The sequence below is a fragment of the Strix uralensis genome, chromosome 4 (genome assembly GCF_047716275.1).
Source record: "Strix uralensis isolate ZFMK-TIS-50842 chromosome 4, bStrUra1, whole genome shotgun sequence".
Taxonomy (NCBI): Eukaryota; Metazoa; Chordata; class Aves; order Strigiformes; family Strigidae; genus Strix; species Strix uralensis.
Window position 1 is genome coordinate 67225993 of NC_133975.1, and position 26327 is coordinate 67252319.

At 46.1% G+C, this 26327-nt stretch overlaps 1 protein-coding gene across 2 annotated transcripts; it reads right to left on the reverse strand.

Annotated features, from left to right (window-relative positions):
* Nucleotides 1–25961, reverse strand: PURG (purine rich element binding protein G). 2 transcript variants are annotated; one of them, XM_074867092.1, is made up of 3 exons: nucleotides 25890–25961; nucleotides 23893–24748; nucleotides 1–9972 (listed from the first exon to the last, which is right to left on the reverse strand). In XM_074867092.1, exons 2-3 carry the CDS (start codon nucleotides 24733–24735, stop codon nucleotides 9946–9948), a joined length of 870 nt encoding a protein of 289 aa, XP_074723193.1. In that variant the 5' UTR covers nucleotides 24736–24748; nucleotides 25890–25961; the 3' UTR covers nucleotides 1–9945. The 2 variants fall into 2 exon arrangements, with proteins under 2 accessions (XP_074723193.1, XP_074723192.1); XM_074867091.1 differs by having other exon boundaries at nucleotides 1–24748.
* Nucleotides 25962–26327: the final 366 nt, after the last annotated feature.

Here is a 26327-nt window from a genome sequence, read left to right on the forward strand (position 1 = left end):
TTAAGACTACACAAGTAAGCAAATTTATTTTAAGACAGAACAAATATCGTGGCAAACAACAATATGCAAATTCAGTTGAGAACAGGGGTAAATATCAGACTTTGTTTTCAAATCGATATAAAATATACTCAGATTTTATTTTGTCCAAAAAGCAGCTCGCGTTGTTGGGGGGGGGTTGGGAGGGGATGAGTCTGTTGATGCCATCCGAGGTGTGTGTCACCTGCAAAACCTCAGGCTCGGGAAATGGCTCCTCTGCCAGCAGAGATGAGCGATGCCAGGAGGAGATGGAGGTGCCTTTGGGAGCTCCGGCTCCCCTTGACTCCAATTTTCTGCCTCCATTCTCACAAAAAGCCAATTCTTGCCTCAAAGCAAGGGGCAGGTTCATCCCATCCGAGACCCTCGGTGCCCACCTAGCACCTACGTATGGATAGGGCAGTCACGGGGATGTCGTCTGCTTTTTACGGTCAGGCATCTTTGAAGGCACCTGCACCTCCTCTTCCTTGCTGGCTCCTGATGGATTGACCTCCTGTGGCCGAGCCCGAAAAGCCAGCGAGGGAGCAGCTCACCTCAGATATCAGAAAAGCTGCTGTGGCATGAACGGGACAAAATCCCCTCCCGGCATGAAGGTGCTGGCGTGCTGCTTTCTAGAAAAGCCACCCCAAATAAAAGCAGACATAGAAAACATTAGATTGTCAATGATGCTTTGAAACAAATTCAAGTTTATCTTTTTTTTTTTTTGTGAGCGTGTGTGTGAGTGTTGACTTAATACAAACAGACAAGAAAGACGTTGTGAACTTCAAGCTCTGGATCGGCATGTCGTCAGTTAGCATCCACAGAAGCACCATCGGATACGGAAGAGTTAGCACCAGAGAGTTTGGAGGACCTAACTGATAACATGCGTCATTTGGAAAACCTGGGGACAGGTTGGGAATGGGTGGTGGGGGGACATGGTACAGTCCATTAGAAACAATACAAGGCAATTCATGAGTTTTCATACAGTACAATACAGTCACTGATCAATTAACCCTTTCAGTACAGTACATGACAAGTAACACTTTGCACCCTGTTAACACTAGGAAAGGAGGCTTTGAGCTGGAGGGAGGTGGCTGGTAGTTTAACCCTTCTGCCTTTTCATTTCAGGGTCTGCAGATTGCTTTGTCTGCTTTTTAAACATGCCTCCATCCCACCCCAGCTCAGACAGCCCACCCCCAGCCTGGCTCCCAGGGGGATGCGCTGGGGGACCGGGATGCCGCCAGTCCAGCCACCCACAGCCAGGTCTTCACCCAAATTGTCCTGGTTTGGTCAGGGAAATGGAGAGCCACCACCCCTCTGCCCTGCACCAGCCACCAAACTGATGAGAAAACCTCAAATTTGAGTTTCCCCCTGACCAAGTCTGGTGCCAAAACATGCAGAAAGGGTCCAGAGGTCAAGTCCAGACTGCCCCACAGCCAAACCCACTTCTTCCCTTGGGTGTAGTGAGAACAGGGTCCACTGGAAAAGTGCTAAATTACAGTACATTGGCATTTCCATATGTCAACTATTGAACAGCAAAACAGATTGTTTGAAAACAGAATCAGTATCGTACAGTAAGTTCACACTTAATTCTTCACCGTTTCTACACTTGTAACACATGCATTTTATTTCCATTAGTTGAATGCCAGTATGACCAACATCCTCCAGAACAATGATCTAACATTAAACAAAACTTCCTAAGAAAAATATTAAGCATCACATAAAGTTTCAAAAAAACCTGCTAATTAGCATCACAAGTTACTCAGATTTACATTTAGGAGTTTTCATGCCATGACTTTAAAACACCTTTTGGTTAATATCCTGGGGGGTGTGAGGAAACAAACCCAAAAAACAAACCAACCCCCCCCCGCCAAAAGGAACAGTTGGGAAACAATATATCTATTTATATGTATATACACACACACACATGCACGTACACGCAGATAGGTGCATGGGTGCATGCGCATTTTGAGACTGCTTCCTGCAATGCACAATTTGTTTTGATAAACTTGACTCATTTCAAGGGCATTTGCATGGGTCCAAAAAGACTTTGAAGGAAATGAACTATTGAAGTAAATTAAAAAGTCTCTCTTGGAGAAAAAAGAAAAGGTCAGTAAAACATCACTTGTGTGTCGTTACAATGCACTTCCCATGAGCTATCTGAAAACCCAAACAACTAAAAATCCCTACGAGAGCTTTTTTCCGCTAAAAGGTCCTTCCAAAGCAAGAGGTGCTGTGCTAGGCTTTGCATTCAGGCCTCATGTGTGCCATGCAGGAGAAAAAGCTTACTTTTACCTTCCTGAAGGACAAGATGCCAACTCCAAGGGGCAAAAAACTACACCTGCGGGGGAAAATAAATAAAAAAAAAAGGCCTGTTCCAATGTTTCTGTTTCTTGCGAGCTCAATTTCCAAGGACTCAAGGAGACTGGTGAGCTCGCCTGGGGCAGAATTTTTCAAAGGGTTCACCTATATCCTCGTGACAGTGAGTGGGATGTAGACTCTGAGTCACTGAGGTACTTTCTGAAGAGGCTGTCCCTTCGGCCACTATCGGTTTGGGGGGGGTCAGATATAGCAGTGACATTGCCAGGCGCTATTTCTTTAAAGCTAGATTTGCATGGTTAATTTGGCTGGGGGGAGAAAGAAAAAGAAAAGAAAAATCTGGATTCAATTTACGTTTCCATTTTAAAATTCAATGATAGAGGATATAAGAGCATAATAATTCTTCCAGCTGCTCAAGGTTTGTGTTTATTAACCACCTTCATTTCCCACTGAATACCCAAATCCATGAAGGTCTATTGAAGAAGGAAGCTTGAATTGAACCCAAGCAAAACCAGCCACCAAAACTGGAGTTGGTCAAGAAAAATACTTCATCTGTTGCAACAAGCAAACCCAATGCACCTATTGGTTTTGTTGCTGAAGGTTATTTCCATTATGTCTGCTTGCTAGCAGTGAACGAGAAGACCTAATTCACTTCTCTCCATTCAAACTGATCATGCTGTAATTACAGGGTTTATCCATCAAACATCACCAGGGAGAAACTCCCACCAAGCACTATTGCCAGAGAAGGACTTGGATCGACTATCAGCTCATCACTGAGAATGAGTAGGAGTCCCAAGTGTGGGTACCCCAGCATGAAGGCAACACAGCACTCTCGCGACCACCGTGATTTATTTGCTGCTGTGGAAAACCCACGATGGCCTTTAAAGAAGCAAAACACCATCAGGTGGTTGAGAGTGGACGGTTTGGGACATCAAAACCCAGATTATTCTGCATCCCAGGGATCATCATCCCATTTCAAATCCTAGAGATTTATGACTGTGTTTACAACAAACTCTACCCTACCAATTTCTTGCTGGCAAGGGAGCTTTGGTCCCCAACCATCTGTACTGAAATACCACAGGAATTTAACAGGAATAGCAATGCACATCTGAATTGCCTCCTAACACAAGACCTGATCAACTCCTAACACCGCTTTTCAAATTCAACAGCAAACCCCATGGTTATTATGCTCCATCTTCTATGCTCCATCATCTGTAAATCTTTTTACTTAAAAATACCTTTTGTAGTTTAAGCCCACAATCAATCTCAACAGCACTTTCAGTACAGGCACAATGATGGCTTTTATTGCAATGGCTTGAGCGCAGTCTTTATTGATACCAGCATCTCCGACTGGTTTTAACTTCGCCGTCCCGTGGACTTACTCTGCTAACGCAGACCAGGGTCTCATACCAAAAACAAGAGCTTCTGCCCTATGCTTCTCACTCCAGGTCTGCTTTACATCCTGCGGTCTGCTCAATTCCAAGTGTAAATTAGACAATCTTGCACCATCCCGATCCCTTTTGAGACTTCTCCTGTATCTTTGGTGTTTTTAAAAGTCATACGCTTGGGTCTCCAGATGACCTCAAAGTTTACAACAACCACGTCTGCCTGGACATCAGTGATTTAGATGTTAGTTCTGTTGTGTAAAATAAGCTTGGATGGGTTTAGTTCCCTAATTTATAAAATTGCTAACGGATATGTAATGGAATTTAGGCACCAGACAGTGGTCACATACACCTCAAAATTATCTTCTGATGGGCCCTAAGAAATAACACTGTGCCTAAGAGGCTAAATAGACTGGGGAAAATAAACAGTTCAAAACTCAGTGCTAATAGTACTTACAAAAGTGCAGTGCTCAATATAGTCAGAAGCAAAGTGACTACTAGTACTTAAAGTGCTAGTTTCAAAGTCGGTTTGGTTCAGTGTCCGAAACACGGGTAGAACATGGGGGACAGCTAGGGGTGAAATTAAAAACAGACAGCACTGCAACTGCACATGCCACACCAAGAGTGCTTCAAATCACACCATTGCGGAGAGATGCATAATGCTACGGCTCAGCTTGTGAACACATACGAGCAAACGACTGACACCTTTTAGGTTACAATAAAGAACAGCTCCATTAACTCCATCACTACATACCCATTCAGAAAGCAAGTGGTCACAGCTTACAGAAAAAAAAAAAAACAAAACACCCCAAAACCAAGAGTCTCTCGGAACATTTACGAGTCTTTGCAACTATGATACTCAAAGTCTAGCAAAAGCAACCCTGGAAAGCCTGCCCAGTGTCTGCAACAAGCTTCGCCGACGCTTATCATGCACTTTATAGAGGAGTCATGCCGCAGACTACCTCCTTTTACACGCTATCTTACAGTTAGCCTATTTACCTATTTATTTGTGGTTTGCTTTTTTTTTTTTAGCTTTCTGACTATGCATTAAGCTGGCTTTTTTCTCTTAACCACCCTACCAGTCAAAGGACAATTAATGCAAGAACAAGACAACGAAGACAGTCTAGTAAACACTGACGTTCCTAACGTCCCGTCTTCATTTTCATGAAGGAAAGCGCTCTGGAGAAGGACTTTGGATCAGCACGCTCCTGGAAAGAGGCTGGAAAAGGAGAATTCATTCTGATGGACATCGGGCACTTCCCTTTTCTCTCTTTAAACACGCGCTTCCCACCAACTGCCTCATCGCCTATTCCAGCTGCTAACATCTGCTTCTTTTGTTCTTTTGTGTTGAGCTGCAAGCCCAACCCTACCTTTATACTCATGCTGGAAAAGCAACGACTCCGCTCGCTGGAAAGAGGGTGCAGGAAATCTCCCCACTAAGGTCTGTGTTGGTCCCAGTCCTCACCCTGGGCTGGAAGCAGCTCTTTGCAAGCTGGGACATGCTCCAGCAGTGCCCTTCTGTGCCCTTGCCTTGGGAGCTCAGCACTTGTGAAAATAGGGTGTTTTCTCCCAAAATGAAAGTGCCAGATGAAAAAGGGAAAAACAGACCTTAAATTCTCACTATCTTTCAGTAGGAACCCCCCCAAGAAAAGGTCACTGAATAGCATAAGTGGCTCCCCAGGCCCCACATGCATCGCTGTCAGCTCTCCCAAGTGTTGTACAAGACAACATCTGGCTGTCCAGCATCTGGTGTGTCTGAGACCGTTACAAATCTTTTTTATGGAGAAAGCTCTTTTTAAAACAAACAAAAATATCGACTTGCTGGAGTTGGCAGGGTATGTTGGGTATGCTTCAGGTACAGCTACAGACATTTTCCTCATCAGAGAGCAAGCACTAGGGAGATGTTTTTTCAGAAGCAGATAACACTAATACCCCAGGGGAAAAAAAGAGAGTTACAAACCCAGGTCACTTATTTCCACTACTGCCACAAAGACTTCTCTTTAAACAAGCAAAAAGCAAGGCGACTATGGATCTAGATCCACCTTTGCAGACATACAACTGTAAAGAAAGGAGCCTGGAAAAGATGTGGGAGCCTGAGAAGAGCAGTGTGAGATTGGCAGTGCCCCGCAGCGAGGAGGGCTTGTGATTTCTGCAGGCGTATGGTGGGAAAACACAACCATCTCAGTCCACAATCCAGATAAGAAAACTGCTGAAATGATACATCCAGTCTTGTTGCCAAAGCCAGAAAGGTCTGGGGAAAGTATATGAGCGTGTGTACGTAGTCACGACCCTGCCGTCCAGCGAGGAACAAGTCCATCAGCAAAAGAGAGCGAGTGCTATGGGGAAGTGTGCCAGCTTGCACACCACGGCTTTATCGTAAATGATGGTGGAGTCTTGTGGGATTAAAAGCAATTGTTCAGCATTATGCTGGGCAAAGCATCATCTTGCAGGACCATATGCAAGCCTGATCTTGAAAGACTGGCACATATCATCATTTTCTATATGCAGGCATTGGGATAACATTTGGTTTAAGTACTGATGACCTCAGTGTTGAGACAAAACCAAACATTGTATGTACGGAAAACTTAGCAGTGTGAAAACTCCTGTACCAAAATCGCTCATTTTCCAGGTCTTTTTGTAACACGTTCTTTCCTGTCTTCCAATTGTAAGGATTTTTTGGCAGATGATTTGGAAATGGATAATAAATCTAATGCTAGGACAATGCATCAAATTGCACAGTAATTTCCTGCACTGCTCTCACAGGGAAGTTTTCACATCATGTTGTATTTTTGCTGCTTTAGTTTGTCCCAAGGACACACTGTTGGCCACGTCTGAGACTCCTTGCAAATTTGCCTCCACCTGGACTGGCTGGCAACCCAGTTAAATTTTTAAAAAGAAAAGCTATTACAGGTTTTCTGGGAGAAAAGGTTGCATGCTAGCCCGTGACCTCACCTTCAGCCTGAGCTCTGGATTTTAAAGGCATTTGTAAAATCCTGCTTCAGCCGGAACGCTAGATTTTAATCTAAATATTCTTGGCAACTTTTCCAGTCTCCAAAAAACAACTCATTTGAAAGTTTATTAGAAGCAACGTTTTATTTTTGGAGGCAGAGGCTTTTGCTGTGTCGAAGCCTGCAGATATCTGTGCACCACAATTAAAAGCTGAATTTCAGCGGTGAATAAAGTGATTCCCAGACACAGCCTATTGCTGAGTAAAATGCAATCCCAGATTGCTCAGTATCAGAGGCGTAATGCGAACTGAAGATGCGGGGCCATTTTTAATTCTATGCTAATTATCGCAACAAAAAACAGATCCTGCAGCGGAAGACCAATTCCGGGAAGAAATAATCATCCATCTTTTGTAGTCCTAGCCGTGCTGCTCAAGAAGCAGCTTATTTACAAAATGGCAATCTCCAGAAAAAGGCTGTGTTATTGTTGCCTGAAAAAGCTATATATTCAATACGTACTGCTACTGTTCTGGGGGTGCTTTGCCTGAGAAATTCTGCTTTGAAACTAAATGCTACAAACTTCAAGTATGGGAAACTGCATCCTGTTCAACAAATACCAGCTGTAGGGCTAAGGCAATCCACCGTACCACAGAAATGATGCTTGGAGATCCCTGCTTTGAAATTCACGCTTTCGGTTTAGAGAAGGAAAATCATACGACCTTTCAATTATTTGTATGTTAAAAGATGCTTTCAATAAAAGCATCAATGATGTGTAAACCAAAATGAAATTCCAAATGGAGACTTTCTGCATTTTGTATGGTTACTTATACGTGGACAAGAAGCATCTTTCCCCCCCACCCCGCACAAAAATATCCATTGTGCAGGATGACATTAAAATGCCCTTTTTTGTATGCAGGAAAGAAAAAAACAACATATAAAACCATGAACCTGCAGGGTAGTTATGAAAGGGATGGAAAAAACCCCAAGTAGCAGGCATGCAATCTGTTTCTGTTCCCCCACGTACCATCATAGTCTCTGAAGAGGCTCTAACACAAGATTGCACTGCAAGACTATCTCATGGAGATGTGAACCGGCAATTTGGGTCACAGCCAAGCAAGACACCAAGCAAGCCTTCCCATTGCAGCAGTTTTTCCTTGACCATCAAGATACAGCCTTCACCAAAGAGCAAACATGTCCAGGGGAGCAATGTGTATGTGACAAATTTATTCATGGGGACCTTGCGACCACAGCTGCTGCTTCTACACGAGGATGCCACTACCATCAACTCGCTACTGCAGAAAGGGCTCTGCTCAGTGTTCTCTGTCTCTCCTTGCTGGGTATCCACATGCACTGCCAGACGTCGATGATGCCTGCGTCCAGCATTACGAGGCACATTCCTGGGGGGGCAGCGGAATGACTCCAATACATTGCCCTGCTGTAATGATGGTGCCTGAAGACGGGAACATTGGACCACAGGGACCGCATGTTGAAAGCAAAACATTTTATTTCCATCGGTTAAGCTTCATAATGCACACTTATGAGTAAGATAGAGGTTATATGGAGATCACTTTGCTCACTACCAACTACAGCTTCTGGGATTAAATGCAGCAGCTGTTGAGCGGTGCATAACAGGACCAATGGAAAGAAAAAAGAGAATAACGTACAGTTGAAAAGGCGGGGGGGTAGCTTGGCAGAAAACAGTCCCCTAACTTAAAATTCAACCAGAAATCTTTTTTTTTCTGCTGTACAGAAAGCCACAGCATCCTAAACAACTGCTGGTGACCAAGTACTGCTCTCAAAACGCACCCCTCCAACAAAACACCCATCTCAGCATCTACCACCTTGTACGGGTGCCACGGCCTGACACAACATGGGAAGATTGGAGGGGACCTCTTTCACTTGAGGGGGATGACACCTCTACAGTCAATGGATCGAGCCTAGGTGCAAAGCAGGATGCTGCAAATACAGGAGCTCCTCGCTTGTCGAATTGCAACTCCTCAGGGTACACAGGTGTTTATCGGAAATTTTGCATGGCCATGAGGGCAGAAAGGTGGATTACTGCTCGTATATAACCCAAATTCAGTGTGGTTGGCTAGCTCAGTGACAATGCTCCGCAAACGCTTGCCTGGTGTTGATTCAGATGTGTGATTTTTGGTTTGCTTTCTTTAAGTTTCCATGCCATGTTTTTGACAGTAAACGCCATTCTGAGATGGTTTCTAAGGAACATAAGTTTCTTCCAGCATGAATTATACCTTCAATCTAGGATCAAAAATATGGTTATCTTTCCTAGAGGTCAGAGGTCACAGAAAAGCTATTTTGGACCATCTACTAAAGAATCACTAACATAGTTTAACAGCACCAGCTTTTTTAGCACAAATCAGTTTACCTTGCAGCCAATCTTCTACAAGCAGCTTCAAATTACATCAAACCCTATCCAGAGGAACGCTCTGTTCTGATCTCCCCTTTCCCAATATTACAACTCTTATTTCACAGTAGTTTCTGCATTCATACAAAATTCAAAGGAGAGGGAGAAAATGCCTTCACTAGTAAAAGAGGACTCCAGCTACTGCTAAAACAAAAGTACCGATTTTTCTTCTTCTAGAAAACAAACTGCTTGGCTAGAAAGGTAGGAAGCTCTTGGAAGACTGAAAGGCTGGGGGAGGCTGGTGTTTAGGCTGAGGCAAGTGAAAAATACCCATGGCTTAGCCTCTTGCTTGTTCTCTTTTGCACAGTATCTTCAGCCTTGCTGAGAGGAAGAGGTTGGCATAGGTTTTGAACAACCACAGAGAGCACCTCTAGGGCTTATCACAACAGCTCAAGGGCTACTGTATGGAGGAGGAGGAGGATGAGCTTCACTTTGTGGAGAGCCTGATAAGGTGAGGAAGTTAAGAGGACCTTTCAGTTGGTGCTTTCTCTTTCTCATCCTGTGGCACAGAGGGGCTGAAAAGGCTGCATCTCTCTGCAGGAGGGAACTTCAGAGCCTATCTCAGGAGGAGGTTTGGAGATATACAACGGGGGTGGTAGACCAGTCTACCTCAGAGAGTCACCATGCTCTCCAAAACAGCCTGCAAAGTCCAAGCTGTGGCTCAGTCTTCACTGTTACCTCTTGGCTCACGTCTCAAGAGCTTGCTTCTCTAACTTTCTGCTCCTCTTTTGGGGGACTTGCAGAAATACTTTGGGGGTGCCATCTTCTTCTTTATAGGTTAGCCTACATCTTTTCCAGGTTTGGAGTTGCAGTCCTTTCCTGTTCTTGGATCACCTCAGAAATGGTAAGAAGCCTGCTGTTAAAACCTTGTGAGGCTGCGGGTTGTCTAAAAAAGGGATAAGAACACTTAGGGAGGTTATCCCCACTTTAGAGGGTGTCTCCTATGAGCAGAAAAGAGGTGAGAGAAGCATTTTGCTGCTGCAGGGATAAGTGGGCATCACCTCTGCCTTACGCTCTGGATTGTGGGTTTTCTTGGGGATGCACACATATCAGCACAAAACATGCACTGCCAAATAAACTGACAGTTTTAAGCTGTTTTTCAAAGAAAAGTCTCTGTAATCTGCCTTCACCAAGATAACCCACAGCTAAAAGCTGGCAGCATCTGTGAAAATGTTCATCAGGTGACTCCAGCACCCGCCTCTTCTTTTTTTCTTCTATTTTTTTTTAATAACATAGCTACAAGGAACTTACCACTTGTTAACTCAAAGGGTCACCCCCAACAGTGCTGAGGGATGACTGTGCTGGCATAAGCACAAAATGCAGTTACTGAGCATGGGGACCAGGATGCAGCAAGCTATGTGCAGACTGCATGCTGGCACGTGCCAATCCCAGGACAGAAATGTCTGCACACTCTCCAAAGTGACTGCCTTACTTGAGCACCAGGCAAGTGTTAGAAGTCCCACGAGGCAGAAAAGGAAGGCTAAAATAGTTGGGCTCCTGCGGTATCCAGGATAAAGCTGATTATACCTTCCTTTTGTAGTTATACCGTGATATGCAATACGTGTGGTCCTGGTGGCTCCCTGCATCGTCACCCACTGCAGCAACTAGAGCCAGCACAGGACTGTAAGAGAGTAGACGGGAGACTTGGCAGAGGCACAGGTCTTATCTGAACACCTTCGTACCTACTTTGATGTGGGTATGCGTATCCCACATCCCTGAATTTACTAACCCACATCAAACCCTTGGGTCGATTCCCAAAGTGATGTGTAAGTGCCTTGCCGTTACACATGCATGAAAAAGTGACTCTAATTATTCTGTGACCAATTCAAATGTCCCGGGGAGGATGAAATCCTGGCAATGTTTAGCTCAGGACACATACTTCCAGACTGCAGCCTACTTCTGTGTTCAAAGAAACAAAATTAAGGTCACATGTAACAAAGGATCCAGGCACAGCCACGAGTTGTGGCGAGCCCCACCATCCATGCAATGGCTGCAGAAGCAGATGAGAGCTGCAGAACAAGATGCCTTTGGTCCCTAGAATGGTTAAGGCCAAAACATACCAAAATAGACACAGAGGAAAATGACTGCCTGTGAAAAATATAACCAGCTACGCATCTTTTTGTTCTACATTGGTTGCAGCAGTTTGAAAACACATGGGGATGGAGGGAACCGAGGCACATCTCGGCTTTGCACATTTTCAGAGAGCTTCACAAGCAACAGCTTAAAAAAAGGTGGTGAACTTCTGAGGAAAAGTCTGATTTAGGGCTCTCGAGCCAGGCTGCCCATGAGACATGAACTGGACTGATAATACTCAGTGGTCAAACTGGGAAAAGGAACAGCACAACCAGGATGAGGCCCTGCAAGCAAAGCAAGAGGAAAATGTCCCTATACATAGAGCAATATAAACATCTATAGGGGTTCCTACCCACGCTGCTTTTGTGAACTTGACATTTGCAACCAGACCGAGCAAGAAATAAGATGCCAGTTTAAAGGATATGTTCTGAGATAAGAAGTAGGAGGTTTGGTTCACCTCGTGAAACATGGTGCCTATTCTCAGCTTTATAAGTAAGTGTTTGAGCCAAAAAACTCTTTCCCTAATTTTACCAGGATGGGGGGGACTATTAAAAATGTCTAAATTAAAAAACTTCACCACTAACTACAATGATGTGCACACAACCCTGGGAAGGGTCTGACAAAACTTTTTATATCTCAGAGAGAAAGGAAAGTGATCAATCACATCAACAAGAAACATGCTACAGCTTTAACAGACTTGAAAGTAAAATAATTTTGATGATTAGGGGTTGAACAGGAGATGAACATGTTAAATTGACACCATCTGACAAAACGCCCTTGCCAGAGAGCTTTTAGAAGCTAGAAACACATAAATGGTTTAGTCAAACAAACTTTTAAGACTGGCCCTTGGGTTTAGCTCTTCCCCTGGTATTTACTGTTGTGAATTTGCAAAAGCATCGGAGCTCAGAGAAACACAGCAGTCTGCCCCAAAATCCTTTGCAGATTGGAGGACTAACTAGTAGACACAGGTACACTAGTATAATCCTGCACCTGCCATGAAAGGTGAAGAGAGAAGAAAGGCATTCGGCATGCGTTAACTGAGTTATAGGATCTAGGATAAATACTACTGCAAAGCCTTGCCCTCTGTTCTTGGCTGTCAACGGCCTCTGCTCATACCTGCTGCGAGACCTAGTTGGGAAAAAACTCTTTTAAAAGTGGCACCAGCACAATGCTACAGTTTACTGGTGTCTCAGCAAAGTGACTGTCCTCGGAGGCAGCTCAGTTCCCTTGCAAATATCTGTTCTGACCAGCACTATAAAGATCTTGGGAGCGTTCAAAAACCCAGAAGAAAAGAAAAAGCAGCTATTGTGAATGCATCCCAAAGAGAAATACATCTGTTGACTGCACACTGAGTTTCATTTAATCCAGAGTACTGCTCTGTCACCTCTCCTCTGCCTGAACCGACATGCTGTCTCTGGCCTTAGATTCCCCCTGCAAGCTTCCCAGAGGAGAGATGGTCTTTTTGCATCAGGTAGTTCCCAACCATGCAGCAGCACAGCAAACTCCTCTATGCTATGCTCAAAGAAAAAATGACAATTTGCAAAGCAGCAGTGGTCGAAGGGGAACCTCCAGACACAAAACATCTTCTGCTCAACACCAATTACCGAGGGAAGCAGTGGGAGTGATGCAAACGCCAGACCTGCCCCCCTGCGAGCCCTGTGGTTTGCTCCCATGCTGGGAAGCTGTCGGGGTCTGCTGCTGCCAGCACATGACACGCTTCAGCTCACCCTTTACAGCGTTAACGTAGAACAGCAGGGATAATTAATTTATGTTAAAAATACCAGGACTGCATTGGCACATTCAGCCTTTCCCTGAGGAAGAGGAGGGAAGAAAGACCAACTGCTGTTTGACAGATGTTAGTCATATGCTTAAATGCACTTCTGGAAGGCGCTTGGATATACGTGTCAAGCAATTATAAAGCAATGTGAGAACCTGCATGGAACAGGAGGAACTTCTCTACAGTTATACCTACACAAAACTCTCAGATCTCCTTGCACTAAAAATGTTACTAAGGAAAATCCAATTCACTTTCAGTGTGGCTGAAGCTTCTGGGAGTTGGAAAAAAACCCCAAAACAGGGTTCTTCAGGCAGTTAGCTGGCATGGCTGGGTGGGCACCACTTGCAGCACAGCCGGGAAGGAGATGGTGACACAACCATGTTAAGACAAGGTAGCTGAAGGGCTTTCTGAGCAGCGTAACATATAGCTCCCCACCCAGGAAATCAATAGAGGGGCTTAAAACTTCTCTGGAGGAAGGAGGGACATCCCTGTGGAAGATCGAGCCACCTGGGACTGAATGCCAACACAAAGTGTCTTGCTCACTTGGGGATAATGACCTGATGCTCTGACTCTTGTTCAAAGGAGAACGAGCTCTTCCTCTGCCAAGTGTTTTACTGCGGGAAAGACTGTGAAAAACTGAAATTCAAGTGCTGGCCACTTTTGCTTTGAGATCCAATTTGTAACTGACGAGTAACAGCAGTGCTGAACTAATGCTGCAGAAAATCAGAAAGCCCATTAGATGTTAGAGGAGGGAAAGATGGAGCATGAGCATGAATGACAAAGGTAGAGAGGAAATGGGAGAGGCAGAATGAGCAGAGAGGAGGGCCAATTTGACAAAAACATAGTTAAAGCTAGCAAAGTGCATGTAAATATTTTGGTGACTATTTACATTCTTGCATGACGAAAACACACTTTGCAACAATCCTTAGAGATTTGGGAACAGAAGGGAAAGCTGATATTTCCAAATAAATTGGCATAGGGAGCTTATACTGTCACTAGATACCTTCTCTACGTTTGTGTTTAAACAGGTATCTTGTAAGTGCTAGAGTTACTGCTTCTATGGTGAAGATGGAGTGTCATAATATTTAGTATTTAGGAGGATATTTAATATTTAGGAGAATGCCTGTTGATGGGGTATTTTTTCTATGTCCGATTCAGCAATAAGCAGAGGAATGGATGATAGATGGTGCTCTGCCACCCCACCACAAACAGAAAAGTTTTCTATTACAAAGCTTTGTGAAAAATGTGTGCTCTGGTATTTTAATAGTCTGAATTTTCTAAAACTATTAAAGAAGTGCAAGAACTACTGTACAGACAGACAGTGAGAAAGGACTGTCCTGGTAGTGGCTCTACCAAAGAGGACCTGGGAGGACATAGAGTTACAAACTGGTCTGGAGGCAGCATGTACGCTGTTGCAAAAAACCAGCATATTGGGTGTACAAAACCTTGTCTCATTTGCAGTCCTTCCACTCAAAGCTGGTAAGATTGCAAAGAAAATACCTGTCCTGATTTTGGATTCTGTAATTCTGGATTCACGAAAAAGACAGACTCATCAGAAAGCAGCAAGAACATGACATGGGCTAAAAATTACCCTTAGTGGAAGGCTTTGTATTTGCTTAGACAAGGATGCAGAAGAGACCTGACAACTGTCTTTAATTATGTAAGAGAGCTGCAGCAAGGAAAAGAACAAACTGTTTCCATAACTCCTCTCAGGAGCATGGCCTCTAAGGCAAAAAGTGATATAATTAAATGGAAGCAAGGGGCACATGGGCTGGACAGCAGGAAAAGTATCTGAGAGTAAGCAGGGCGTACCACTGAAACAGCTTGTGGAGGGAGGCTGGGAATGTCAATCACTGGAGATTTAAAAGAACAGATTTTTCCCAGGTTGTTCAACTTGGGAAAAATATAGATGCTTTTTGCTGTGTGGACCCTGAAACGTACTGTTAGAGGCACCTTCATGCTTGCAAATTTAAGTTTAGAGTCAGGTAGGTTACTCCTTTGTAACTTTCAGCAGACTACTGAGCACCAGCCTGGCTGAAAATCAGTGTGAGGAACAGGGCGGCTTTAGCTAGTCCCACCTCTGAAAGGGTGACCAACCCGTCTGATGTTCTCCATAGGTACCTGCCAGTCCAACTGTAATACATCTTACACAGTGTCCTCTCATCCTCCTCACCCTTAGACTTTGGTCTTTCCTCCTTCTCAGAAGGGAAGTTAGAGGTGGAGTTCTTGCAAGGCTTGTGAGACTCCATTCTGGACTGAAAACCCAAATCTATTGAACAACCTGGTGTTAATGAATAGTATGCCAATATAGCTTCATACAAAACAGCAGAGAAAAAAAGTTGGAAAACCGAGCAATCAAAGGTCAGGAGGTGCCAGAACTAAGGATTATCTGAGTAACCTCAGTTCTGACTGCTTCGGACACATGCACAGAGAGCTTAATTGTGCAATCTCTTACAACTTCCCCTCCTCCTCTAGCATATGGGTCTCTTTTTCATTCATCGTTCTGTATGCAATCCAAGCCTTACCTATGCATACCTTTCAAACACTGCATACGTATCTACTCAGTACACGTCACAGCAAATATATTCTTGTTTTGCTTTTGGAGATCATCAGTATTGATCACCATCAGATCATCACAAAAACTCTAACGCCAAATGAACTCATCTTTACCAGACCCCTTTGAGGTAGGGAGGTATCATTCACCCCGTTTTATCGGTGGGGAACATAGGCACAGGCAGAATAAAGCCAAAGTGATCCAGCCTCCATTATCAGGAGGCCCAGCTTGAGATACTGACAGTTTTTCCAGAGTCCTCGCAATTATTAGGGCACTTCACTCGTTCAAAGCACAGCTTTCAACAGCTGTTAACACCGACAGCTTCTGTACATCAGACCTCAGAGTACCAACGCTGGTGCCCAGGAAAACAAAGGCGATAAAAGTGGTGATCATCTGCAAAGAGTCTTGTTAAAAATGACACAAACCCCTTTGCAAAGACAGGCACAGAGTTTGTTTCTTGAAAGCCACTTTCTTTCCCTCTGATCCCCACCAGCCTTCACCAACACCTTTCTTCTGAAATGGAAAAAAGCAGCTGCCCCATCAATAACATAACCCTCCATCACGCAGCCCCGGCTAGTTCTTGGAGCAGGAGACAGTCAGAGCAGTGTGCAGAGCAAGGCTCCAGCAAAAAGCATGTGCAAGCATCCATGAATTGGGATGGCATGAGCAAACCTTACAGGCCACCAACACTTCTATGTTCCCCTAAGCTTCTGCAGATATTCCCAGGCAAGCCTCCCCACACAGTAAGAGCCAAGCCACTTGAGTCTTAAAAAGCAAGCTGCAGAAGCCGCTTGGCCCCGATGGGTTTGTCGGCAAGACTCAACGCTTGCAGAGTGTGTTACTGCCAGACAGATGTGCCGCACAGAAGAAGAAGACCCAGCCAAAGAGACCCACCCTGGTGCCCGAGAGGAGCGTTAGGATCCAGGCTCTCTGCCTCCTTCCCCAGCTCTGCAGGACTCCAGCACTTACAGTGCCACCTATTCCTCCTACCGCAGATAAAACCATCGTCATGCTCTGCGACTCCCTGGAGCACGAATCTTGTCTTCGCTTCCCTCCGCCTCCTCCTGCCTTTTCGTTCCTCTGCCTCGGTGGGAAGCGCTTATCTCTGCGCTTACTCCCCCTCTCCCTCCACACCGTGCCAACAACATGTGCTCGGAACAACGAGCAGATGGGAATACTTCTAAAAGCCTGAGGTTAACCCGTGTCTTTTATCCCACATACTCTCTGCTGTTTTGAAATGCAGATTCTATTGCACGCAATTTGTAGTATAAAGATTTAACATTAATAGTATAGTATGTTGATATTGCTTGTGAAATCTATCTCCCTGCTTGTATTGCACGTTGAACATCTCTGATACGGAAAAGAGAAAAGACAGCTAACATTTCAACGTCTCAAAAGGGAAGGACCTATTTGAAACAGGAAAAAAAATACTATTTTTAATATGTATATGCATATGTATATATTTAATATTCCTCTCTCCCTTCTCTCCATGTTAATTTGTGCATCACATACAAATTCACAGATGTTATATCATCACTGTGCTTAGTGGGGTTGGGCAGAGAGCCTTAGCTTTAGCTGTCTTCCTGCAACTGACATGAGGGCAATCTTTTCCTCCAATTAATCTCTGCATAGCAAATGATCAAGATGAAAAAACAGCTAGATGCAGACTTCTGCCTGCAGGATGGATTTTCCCCACCGCAGTTAAGAAATCCATCTGACTGGTTGCATCTCCAACCGACAACTCCAAGGCGGGAGCCATTATCCTGCTCTGTTGAATACTAGTATGTAGGATGGGTCTGAAACACCTAAAAGACAGAATATGTCTTTTTTTATTTATGGTGGCTAATCTGTACAGAGCTAGCAGTTTCCATGTGCCACTCCAAGCATCGCGAGGTAGTCTGTCAATTAGGAAGATGAGCTGGGAAACCATTAATGATGATTTGATTGGGGTGGCTGCCAGGCACCTCGAGGCTAGGCCCATACCTCTGGGATAGAGTACAAACACAAAACACGTCCAACAAGCATGAAAAGGCCAGAAGGTCATCCAGCATACACCTTTCCAGAAGTTAATGTACCTAAGACAGCCCAGAGGCTGCAGGTTCATGTTCAGCATGGTGCTTCAGCATGTGGAAGGAACAGTCTAATTACAACCATCAGAGAAATGCCAAACCGAAGTCTACCTTCTAAAACTTTAGTTTGTGCTTTGACATTTCTGGAAAAGCAATTTTTAATCCATGTCATCTATCAAGAGTTCCTGACACTTTATTTTACCTTGATGCTTTAAAATACTGTTGCCTTTATGGAGGTACAGGTGGGGAACTGATCATGGGCGCGGCAAAATATTAGGAAGAAAAATCAGTGTCAGTCCATGAAAGCTCCTGCAGATTTTGGAAAAACAGAGTGGCAAAAGATCTGGCTTCAGCTTTTTCCAAAACACCCAAGTCCAGAAGCACCTTGTCCCCTGGCTGGGGATTTTTTCCTGTTGTCATGACAGAATTCAGACATTTTTAGGTAAGATCGGATCACCCCAAAACATCCCAAAAAGCCATGATTTTGTGGCACTGACAGGCAAAGTGATAACGAACTGCAAGTGTGTAGGACGCAGAGGGCAATGGAGACCCTTCACACGAACCACAGGTTTCACTTCTACAGAGGAGAAAAAAGCCCAACGGGTGAATCTTTTTTCTCCAGATACTCAAATTTGCTTGGTTTTGCATCTACACAATGAAATTTTAATGACTCCAGATGAAAGTGAAAGGACAGAGAGGTTAACAGAAGACATCACCACACCAGTATTAATAATGTAATGATGATACAGCCATTGCCCAACAGCCAGGAAACAACTTGTGTGTATGGCATCATCCACAGGTACAAGGATGGCTTAAACCTATTGCCACCTCAAGCCAACACGTCCATCCAAGGGGACAAGGTCCATGGTCCCAGCCTGCTGGGCATCTATGGGGACGCATCATGCTCTCCCAGGAAACCTTGGGTACATTGGACAAGCTTTGCTCCCCAATGCCAGCGTTCACGCTGGTGGGACAATTTGTTTCGGCAAAGGCTGTGGGGCGACAGCCTCGCTTGGGTTTATGCAAGTAGATTATGGTATGTCAAGTGTAGCCTTTATTTCCACTGTTACTTGGATAAACTCTTTATTTCAAATACAACCTTTACTTGAAAAGGTAGGGGAAAGGTGAATTTTAGACATCACAACATGTTAAGTGATTAAAAATAAAGGGCATTTTAATTTTGGAGGAAGCAGCATAGAAAATTAAACAGAACATATACTTTTCTTTAAGAATTATCTTATAAACTGTATATATATACGGTATGTACAGCAAAAGTATGAACGCCATGGAACTAGAACTGCTTATTAATTAATTTTTGACCTGGTGCAAAATCTGCCCAATAAAAATACACAATAATAAACCCTTTTCTGCTATAAAAATTACTACGCTTGGATAAAAGGGCTGCAAGTCAAGTAAGCAGTAGGCTTCCTAACCACTACCAACTCCACTCCCTGTGAGTTTAGGTCACTTCAATAGGCCATAGGGGAAAAAAAGTGATGCAATCATTAGATTATGACATCTTTAGCAGAAAAAAAAGTGTGCTGACATTGATTTTGGTAACTGCTTGCGCTTTTTTTGTATAAAGGACAGGTTTTTAATACTCCTACTTAGGATTTTATGAATATGGTAGTACAGGTTTGCGGAGCCAGGGGACTGTAAGATGGCATTGAAACACAGTGTGGCTGGCAGTACCTGCAGCTGCCTCTTTACAGCTCTCACCTCACCTCAACAACACCTCCAAGGAAGAGTTTTGCCTTCTTTTGACTACGTTTTCCCTTTCAGCTTTGCCAAAAACCTAAGAGATGAGAGTGCTTAAAAGCAGAAATCTTACAAGGGCCGTGACGAACAGCACGTAATCAGCTCTCGGTGAAATAATGTGTTTATCCAGACTGGTAGTAGGAGAAAACTGCCCCCTCTTTAGACCGCATACTTCAGATAAATAAGATTATTTTGCTACGAGCTACTACAGGCTACAATATACTCACATAAATATATTAATGCCTATATGTGAATATGAATTTGTATATATTGGATACAGATAAGAAACACTTACAACGACGAGTAGATTACCAATAACCGCTGCAGCTTCTTGCTGGATAAAGTCTGTCATCCAGACTTGACGCGACGAACCCGCAACAGCAGGTTTTGCCATCTCCTCCAGAGTGCCTGGAGGGTCACCCTCACCACACCAGTGCAAAACACTTCCTGACCCTTTGTTAGCACACCCCTGCCTCCGTACTTTACAGAGAAGGATGGCTTGATGGGCTGGACTCAAAACAAACCCCCCAGCTGCAAGGTAGAGGAAGCCCTCGCAGCCCCTTCCACCCGGGATAAGCTTTTTCGGGACTGCCCCAGCTTCTGCACCAGCATTGGGGAAAGCCAAGTACAAGGGAGCTGCTGGACTTGACTTTGTCGAGACTATATGTGAAAAGCTTGGGTTTAAGCCTCGACAGCAACACTGAGGGCCTGATTTGCAGAAGGGACGAGGAGCCGCAGCAATGGCAGAGCTGAGGATGCTCAGCAGCTCTGCAAATCACAACTTAAAAAAAAAAAAATCATCCCACTCTTGGTGGTTTGAGAGGATCCTCAATATAGCGCCTGTCCTCCTCTAACATAGGAGCGGAGCTGGACCAAGTAAGTACGATAGCTCTCTAACAGACACGTGCATGCAGGAGACGACTTCTTTCAGCATTAGACTATGTTACCGAAGCATCCCCTTACCAGAGCGGGAGCAGAAATGTGCTCCTAGTATTATTTACACAATATAAAGTGCATTACGATTTAATTATTGAACTGACAGACTTTCTGCCGGGACCATACAATTTTCAAACAGAGGTGAGGGCTTGAATAGGAAATTCTCTCATGAGAAAAAGAGGTTCAGACTGGTGCTCTTCACCCTGTCCTCCTAAGGATTGTTTTTGGCCGTTCTTTCTAGTGCAAATAAGCTTGTGTTTTCTCAAGTTTAAGGGACATGGCAGTTTCAGGGCATCAGGAACGAACATTTAAAACGCATTATGGATTCGGCATTCCCGAGCATCTTGATGGGCCCTTTTGCACGCAAGCAGCCCGCCTTATCACCACTCTCGGAAGCTGAAGACGCGCTGCCAAAAATAACAAGGAACCCATTTCCAAATCTCACCATTAAAAGCCTTGCATTGCTACATTTCGAGTGAGTCTGTATTACCCTCCAGCGACAACATCTGCAAACATCGGTGCTTTCCACTGCAGTGGAAACCCGTGGCTAGTGGTTTACCCATGGGTGATAGGCTTATGAACGTGACGATCCCCATCCAGTTTTGGATACTAAGGTGCATCCCGCGTCAGGGGAGTAAATGCATTAGTGGATCCTATGGGATACCTGCGTGCCAGAACCAAGCCCAACCCGGTAGGCAGCAGACACTGAATTCCTGGGTGTTATTTACAATAAACGAATGCCATCGGAAGGCCAATTCATTAACAGAAGATAAAGGTTTTTTAAAAACAATGGGCAGCACTAAGGAAAGCCATTTCTCATCTTTTTTTCTTTTAAAACGGTGAAGAAACTATCCCTTTCCAATCACTTTGCCCGTTGCAAGTATTTTCCTCACCAACGCTACAGGAACACAGGGAAGGCATGATCACTTACAACACACGCGGTCACTCGGGCTAATTCCAACATAGGAGCTTTTACAATACCTTGAGACAAAGGTAGGCTGGGACTGGGAGATGTCAAGCTCATAGGGGAGGAATGCCACATAGAAACGGGAAGGAGAGTGTAAAAAGTTTGTACATTCATAGCTCCGGTTTGTTGGAATATAAGTTAATTTTTTACTCCAGGCACTGTGACGGGCAGCAGCAGTCAGCAATATGCTAACGTACACATCAAGGACTCATTCACTAAATTCTGGTTTCACACCAATAAAAGGATATAGTTATTTTAAAGTTGGTTTGTTTTTTTTTTTTTTTAATTGACCTGTTAAAACCATTGGGACCAAAGCCCTAAGAGCAACGATGAACCAATATGTTTAACCTCCAGCTGATTCATCTTGGTCCGCTAACTGTTTGAGTGGTGGAGCGAGAACATCTCTCCGAGAGTTGAAAAAGTACCTAAAAGAGTGATCTATGCAGAAATGGATGGGAGTTTTTGACACTAAGCCAAAAGCTTGGTTGCTGTAACCGTTATGTGTGGTTTTACCTAAAGGGGGAATCACCTAAAACAGTGAAATTAACTTTCTTACTTCTTGTCACAACCGTAACATTTTCCTAAAGGTTCTTTGGTGACTTTGGTGCAAGCTTTTATTTTTTTTCTTTTTTCTTTTTTTTTCTTAAAGTTAAAACAGATCGACTAGTTTTAGTACCCAAACTAAAGTCCAGATTATCCTCTTGGTTCCCACCCCTGCCTCCCCAACTTTTCTCGTTATGGTTTATGACATTAACAGGTAATAGCATTCGATTGAGTGTGGCCATTCAGCGTGCAGGTGGGTCCAGACTAAGATCGATGAACGGTCTGGTTGGAGATAAATACGTTTCTCAACAGATTAAAAAAAAGAACATTTAACGGTTGCATGGCAAAATAGCTGGTTCACGTGCACACTAGGCCACTCTGTAAAAAAATGATTCAAATGATTATAAATATCTGATTAGACACAGTAATGCCTACTTAAAAAAGAATCTTAAAGGCGGGCAACACGTTACTGGAAGTACTTGGAGCTCAACCAAATTTCCGCTGGTTTCAGAGGGGAAGGAGCTGGTCGCCCCAAGGCTAGAAAAGCCCCTTATGTTTTAAGTATTCATGTTTTAAGAAATGACAAAAAATTTTCAAAACCTTTCGCCAACCTCTGAAACAGGTAATTGTACACATTTTCCCTCCAGGCAGAGAGTTTATATCACGAGATGTAAAATTTACATTACAGAGACTTTAGCGGGACGACACTGAAACCTGGGTGGGGGGGTTCGGGGATTGAATTGCTTGATGACAGTCCCAGCTCTGACCGGGTGGGAAGAGGGTAATGGCAGGGCACAGATATTATCTCCTAACACCACCTGTAAAATCAGCATGACAGAATACCCAACGTGGTGTTAACCACGGCTTCCGAAATGCACTACAGGTTAAGTATGAGAGAGATGCCTTTCGTACACAAATCTAATGGTGCACCAAACCCCACAAAGGTCTTTCTCACAGCAGGAGAAAAACACCCAGGTGTTTTCCTCGCACGGGTAATATCACAACCGCATTAATCTCATGTCTGGGAGAGAAGCTGGGAGCCTTGGTTGTGGTGGTCCCTCCACCTCCAAATCCCCGCTCCACAGCTGCCTGCTGGAACCCATAACACCCCTAATACAAAAATACCTTTGGAAATTATGGACAAATGCATTAAAAATTAAAAAAAAATCACCAGCCTCACATGGGCAGAACACATAGATGAGGAGTGGGTTATTATTCATTGCCATTAATTCAGAAGGCTTAGCACTCGAGTAGAGCTTTGCTATTCTGGGATACTTGGGTTATACGGTCAGCACAAAACTATGAAATGAATAAGAAAACTTCCATTCTTCACCAGCACGTTATAAAGGTCTGACCAGTTATCAAGGTTTTACCCACACAGAATATCGTTTCAAACGCAGTAACCAGCATATGCCAATTTTAAAACCTCTACCTCTCCTCATACACACACCAGCAATTCACATGAAGTTGATTTTTGTCGTAAATGCCCTAGAGCTATGCTGCTCAGCCTTTTGACCAAGTACAGGCAGAATTCAGTCCCGGAAAACCCATCATAAGCAGAAACTGATACATTTCAGCATAAGGTTTGGGTTTTTTTTTTTGTATCACGTTGAAGTGCAACACAAGCCTTATCTAGACTATTTAAAGGTCAGAGTGCTGGATTTTTTTTGTGCTGATACGTGTACTTCCATAGTCTTCAACACTCGAAGCAGCTGACTCATACGGACTCGGGAGGTTGGTACTTTCGTAAGACATACGGAGATGTTTTGGGCATAATTTAACATGATAACCAGACTCCTATAACATTACAGACTGGAGTTAGCAAGAACTACCAGAAAAGGACTTTACAAAAAAATGGGGCAACTTGAAATTACTATAGGTCAGTCCCTCTCACCAATTGCTATTTGTTTTGTTTTGTTTATTTTGCCAGACAGCCAGTCCAATGCACTCTATTCGAGACCCTCTTGCTCTTCACCACTGTCCCCTCTGGCATCCATTCTTTTTTCTTTATGGCTGTTGTAAATTCTCCTCATCTCTTCTTCGTACTTGATAAAATTTTCCCCAAACCGTGTCCATGCTTTGTATGGAACCGTGATGGTGTTACGGTAGGGCGGCCTCACCTCACTTACCTTCAGGAAAATGCCGTACCTGTTGGATCCCACGTCGAAGTAGAAGCGCTTGTTGTCCACTCGAAAGGAGGTGCCCTCTGGGAGCTCCGGGGGCTCGTCACCTGCCCCCCGGCGATCCTCTATGTCCCCATCGCCATATTCTTCGATCAGCTGGACCAAAGCATCCCTGAACTCAATCATCCCTTGCGCTGGAAGGACAATTGTCTGCTCCTGTCCCAAGCTGTGACCAAAATAACCCATCATGCCAGGTCCCCTACTCATGGTTTGTCTAATCCGCAAGAAGCGCCCTCGCTGATTCTCCTTCAGGTCCAGGTAATACTTTCTGTTGTCCCTCTCGATGTACTCTGTTTTGAGGACGCTGTGAGGGTGCTCTTCGGAGCCGACAGACATCGGAGGTGAAGGTGGCGGGTGCTGCTGTCGTCTCCGGGGATGCTGTTCTTTGCCATTGCTGTGCTCGTGCCGGTGACTGTGGCCGCCTTTCAGGCCCAGGTGGGCATAGTGCTCGATGAAGTCCCCCAGGCAGTCCTTCAGCTCAGCGGCCACAGACAAGGAGAGGGTCAGTTTGCTTTTCCTGATATTGTCCTGCCTGCCTCTTCCTATCCAGACCTCAGCAATCTTCAGGAAGCGGCCTCGGGAGCTCTGTTTCACATCCAGATAAAATCGCTTCTTCTGGATGTCCACCCTCTTGGAGGCCAGCTCCTGGATCTCCATGCAGCCCCCCTGGGAGGAGGCCGGGTAATGGTACTGCTGCTGGGACTGGGAATAAATGCTCCTGTGCAGGCCAGAGCCTCCCAGGTTCCTTCCTCCTCCTCCTCCTCCTCCTCCTCCTCTCCCTCTTTCCATCTTTACCAATCAGCTGGAAATAATACATAACAGAGACACAGATGACAACATCAGCATCAGGGGCCTGCTCGGCTTCTCAGCAGCGTCTCTGTTCAGCGCTGCTCTCCCTACAAAGACGCCTGCATCTATCTCGGCTGCCACAGCACGCAGCATCGCAGCAAAAGGATCCCGGGTGCTCTTCCCCTCCCCTGAGCCAGCTCCTGTCGGCCGGCCACGTCCTCCCAGACAAGGAAGCGGCACGCTGGCCCGGTACCCTCGCTGTCTGTTCCTCCCGCCCCCGGCCCTGGCAGCCCTCCCTGCCCTGCAGACCTCCCCATGCCCCCCTGGCCCAAGCATGGCAGCCTGCCCCCCAGCCCTGTTCCTCTGGCACTGCAGACCCCTCCAGCTGCTACACTGTCTGCTCCCCTGCAGTGGGGAGCCCCGGGCGGGGGGTGGATTGGGGTCCCCCCGTTGGGAGGTGATGTCTACCCCCGACGAGGATCCCGCTCCCCGCTGCAGGGTCTTCCCCCATGCCGCTGTGTTTTCCCTCCATCATCCGCCTCAGCCCTTCCTCCCCAGGGCACTGGGGGGGCATTGGAATCCTTTCCAGCACTGCCCTACTGGCCCCCAGTGCCCCCAGTACTGCCCCTCCAGTACACCCAGAGCCTCAATACTGCCCTCCCAGTGCCCCCCATCGCTGCATCTCCTGTCCAGTATCCCCAGAGCTTCACCTCCTTCCCCCCCGATACTGCTCTCCCGCCGCCAGTACTGCCCTCCTGCCCTCGTCACTGACCCAGTATTGCTCGCCAGTGCCCCCATCACCTTATCGCCTGCCTCAGTGCCGCCGGAGATTCACCTCCTGCCCCCCAGCGCCCCAGCACTGCCCCCCAGTTCCCCAGCACTGCTCCCCAGTGCCCCCCATCACTGCATCTCCTGTCCCAGTATCCCCAGAGCTTAAACTCCTTCCTCCCCAGTGCCACCAGCACTGCCCCCCTGTCACACCAGTGCCCCCATACTGACCCCCTGCCCCCCCAGTGCTCCAATATTGTCCCCCAGTGCCCCAGGATTGCCCCCCCCGTGCCCCCCCCACCGCATTTCCTGCCTCATCGCTGCCCCCCGCCACCCCTCCGGTCCCGACGCTCCCCCCAGCACTGCCGCCCCGCTCGATCACTCACCCCAAAGCGCCCATCGCCGCCGCCGTTGCCCTTCAGCCGCCGCCGCCACCGCCGCCGCCGCCGCCGCCGCCGCCGCCGCCGCCGCCACCGCCACCGCCCGCAGCCGGCGGCCCCGCCGCCCCCCCGCCGCGCAGAGCCACGGGCTGGCGCACCCCCGCCGCCCGCTCCGCCCCGCCCCGCCCCGCCCCGCCGGCCCGGCCCGGCCCCGCCCGGCCGAGGACGGCGGCGGCGGCGGCGGCGGCGGCGGCGGCGGCAGCGCGGTGGGCACCGTCGGCTCGCCGGAGGGTGCACGGCCCGCCCGGGCCCGGGACTACATTGCCCACAATGCCCCGCGGCCGCCGGGCCACCGCCCCACTGCGCATGCGCGTCACCTCGGGTAACCTCCCGCCGCCGCTACTCGGGGAGACGGCGGGAGGGAGCCGGCCGTCTCGGTGACGT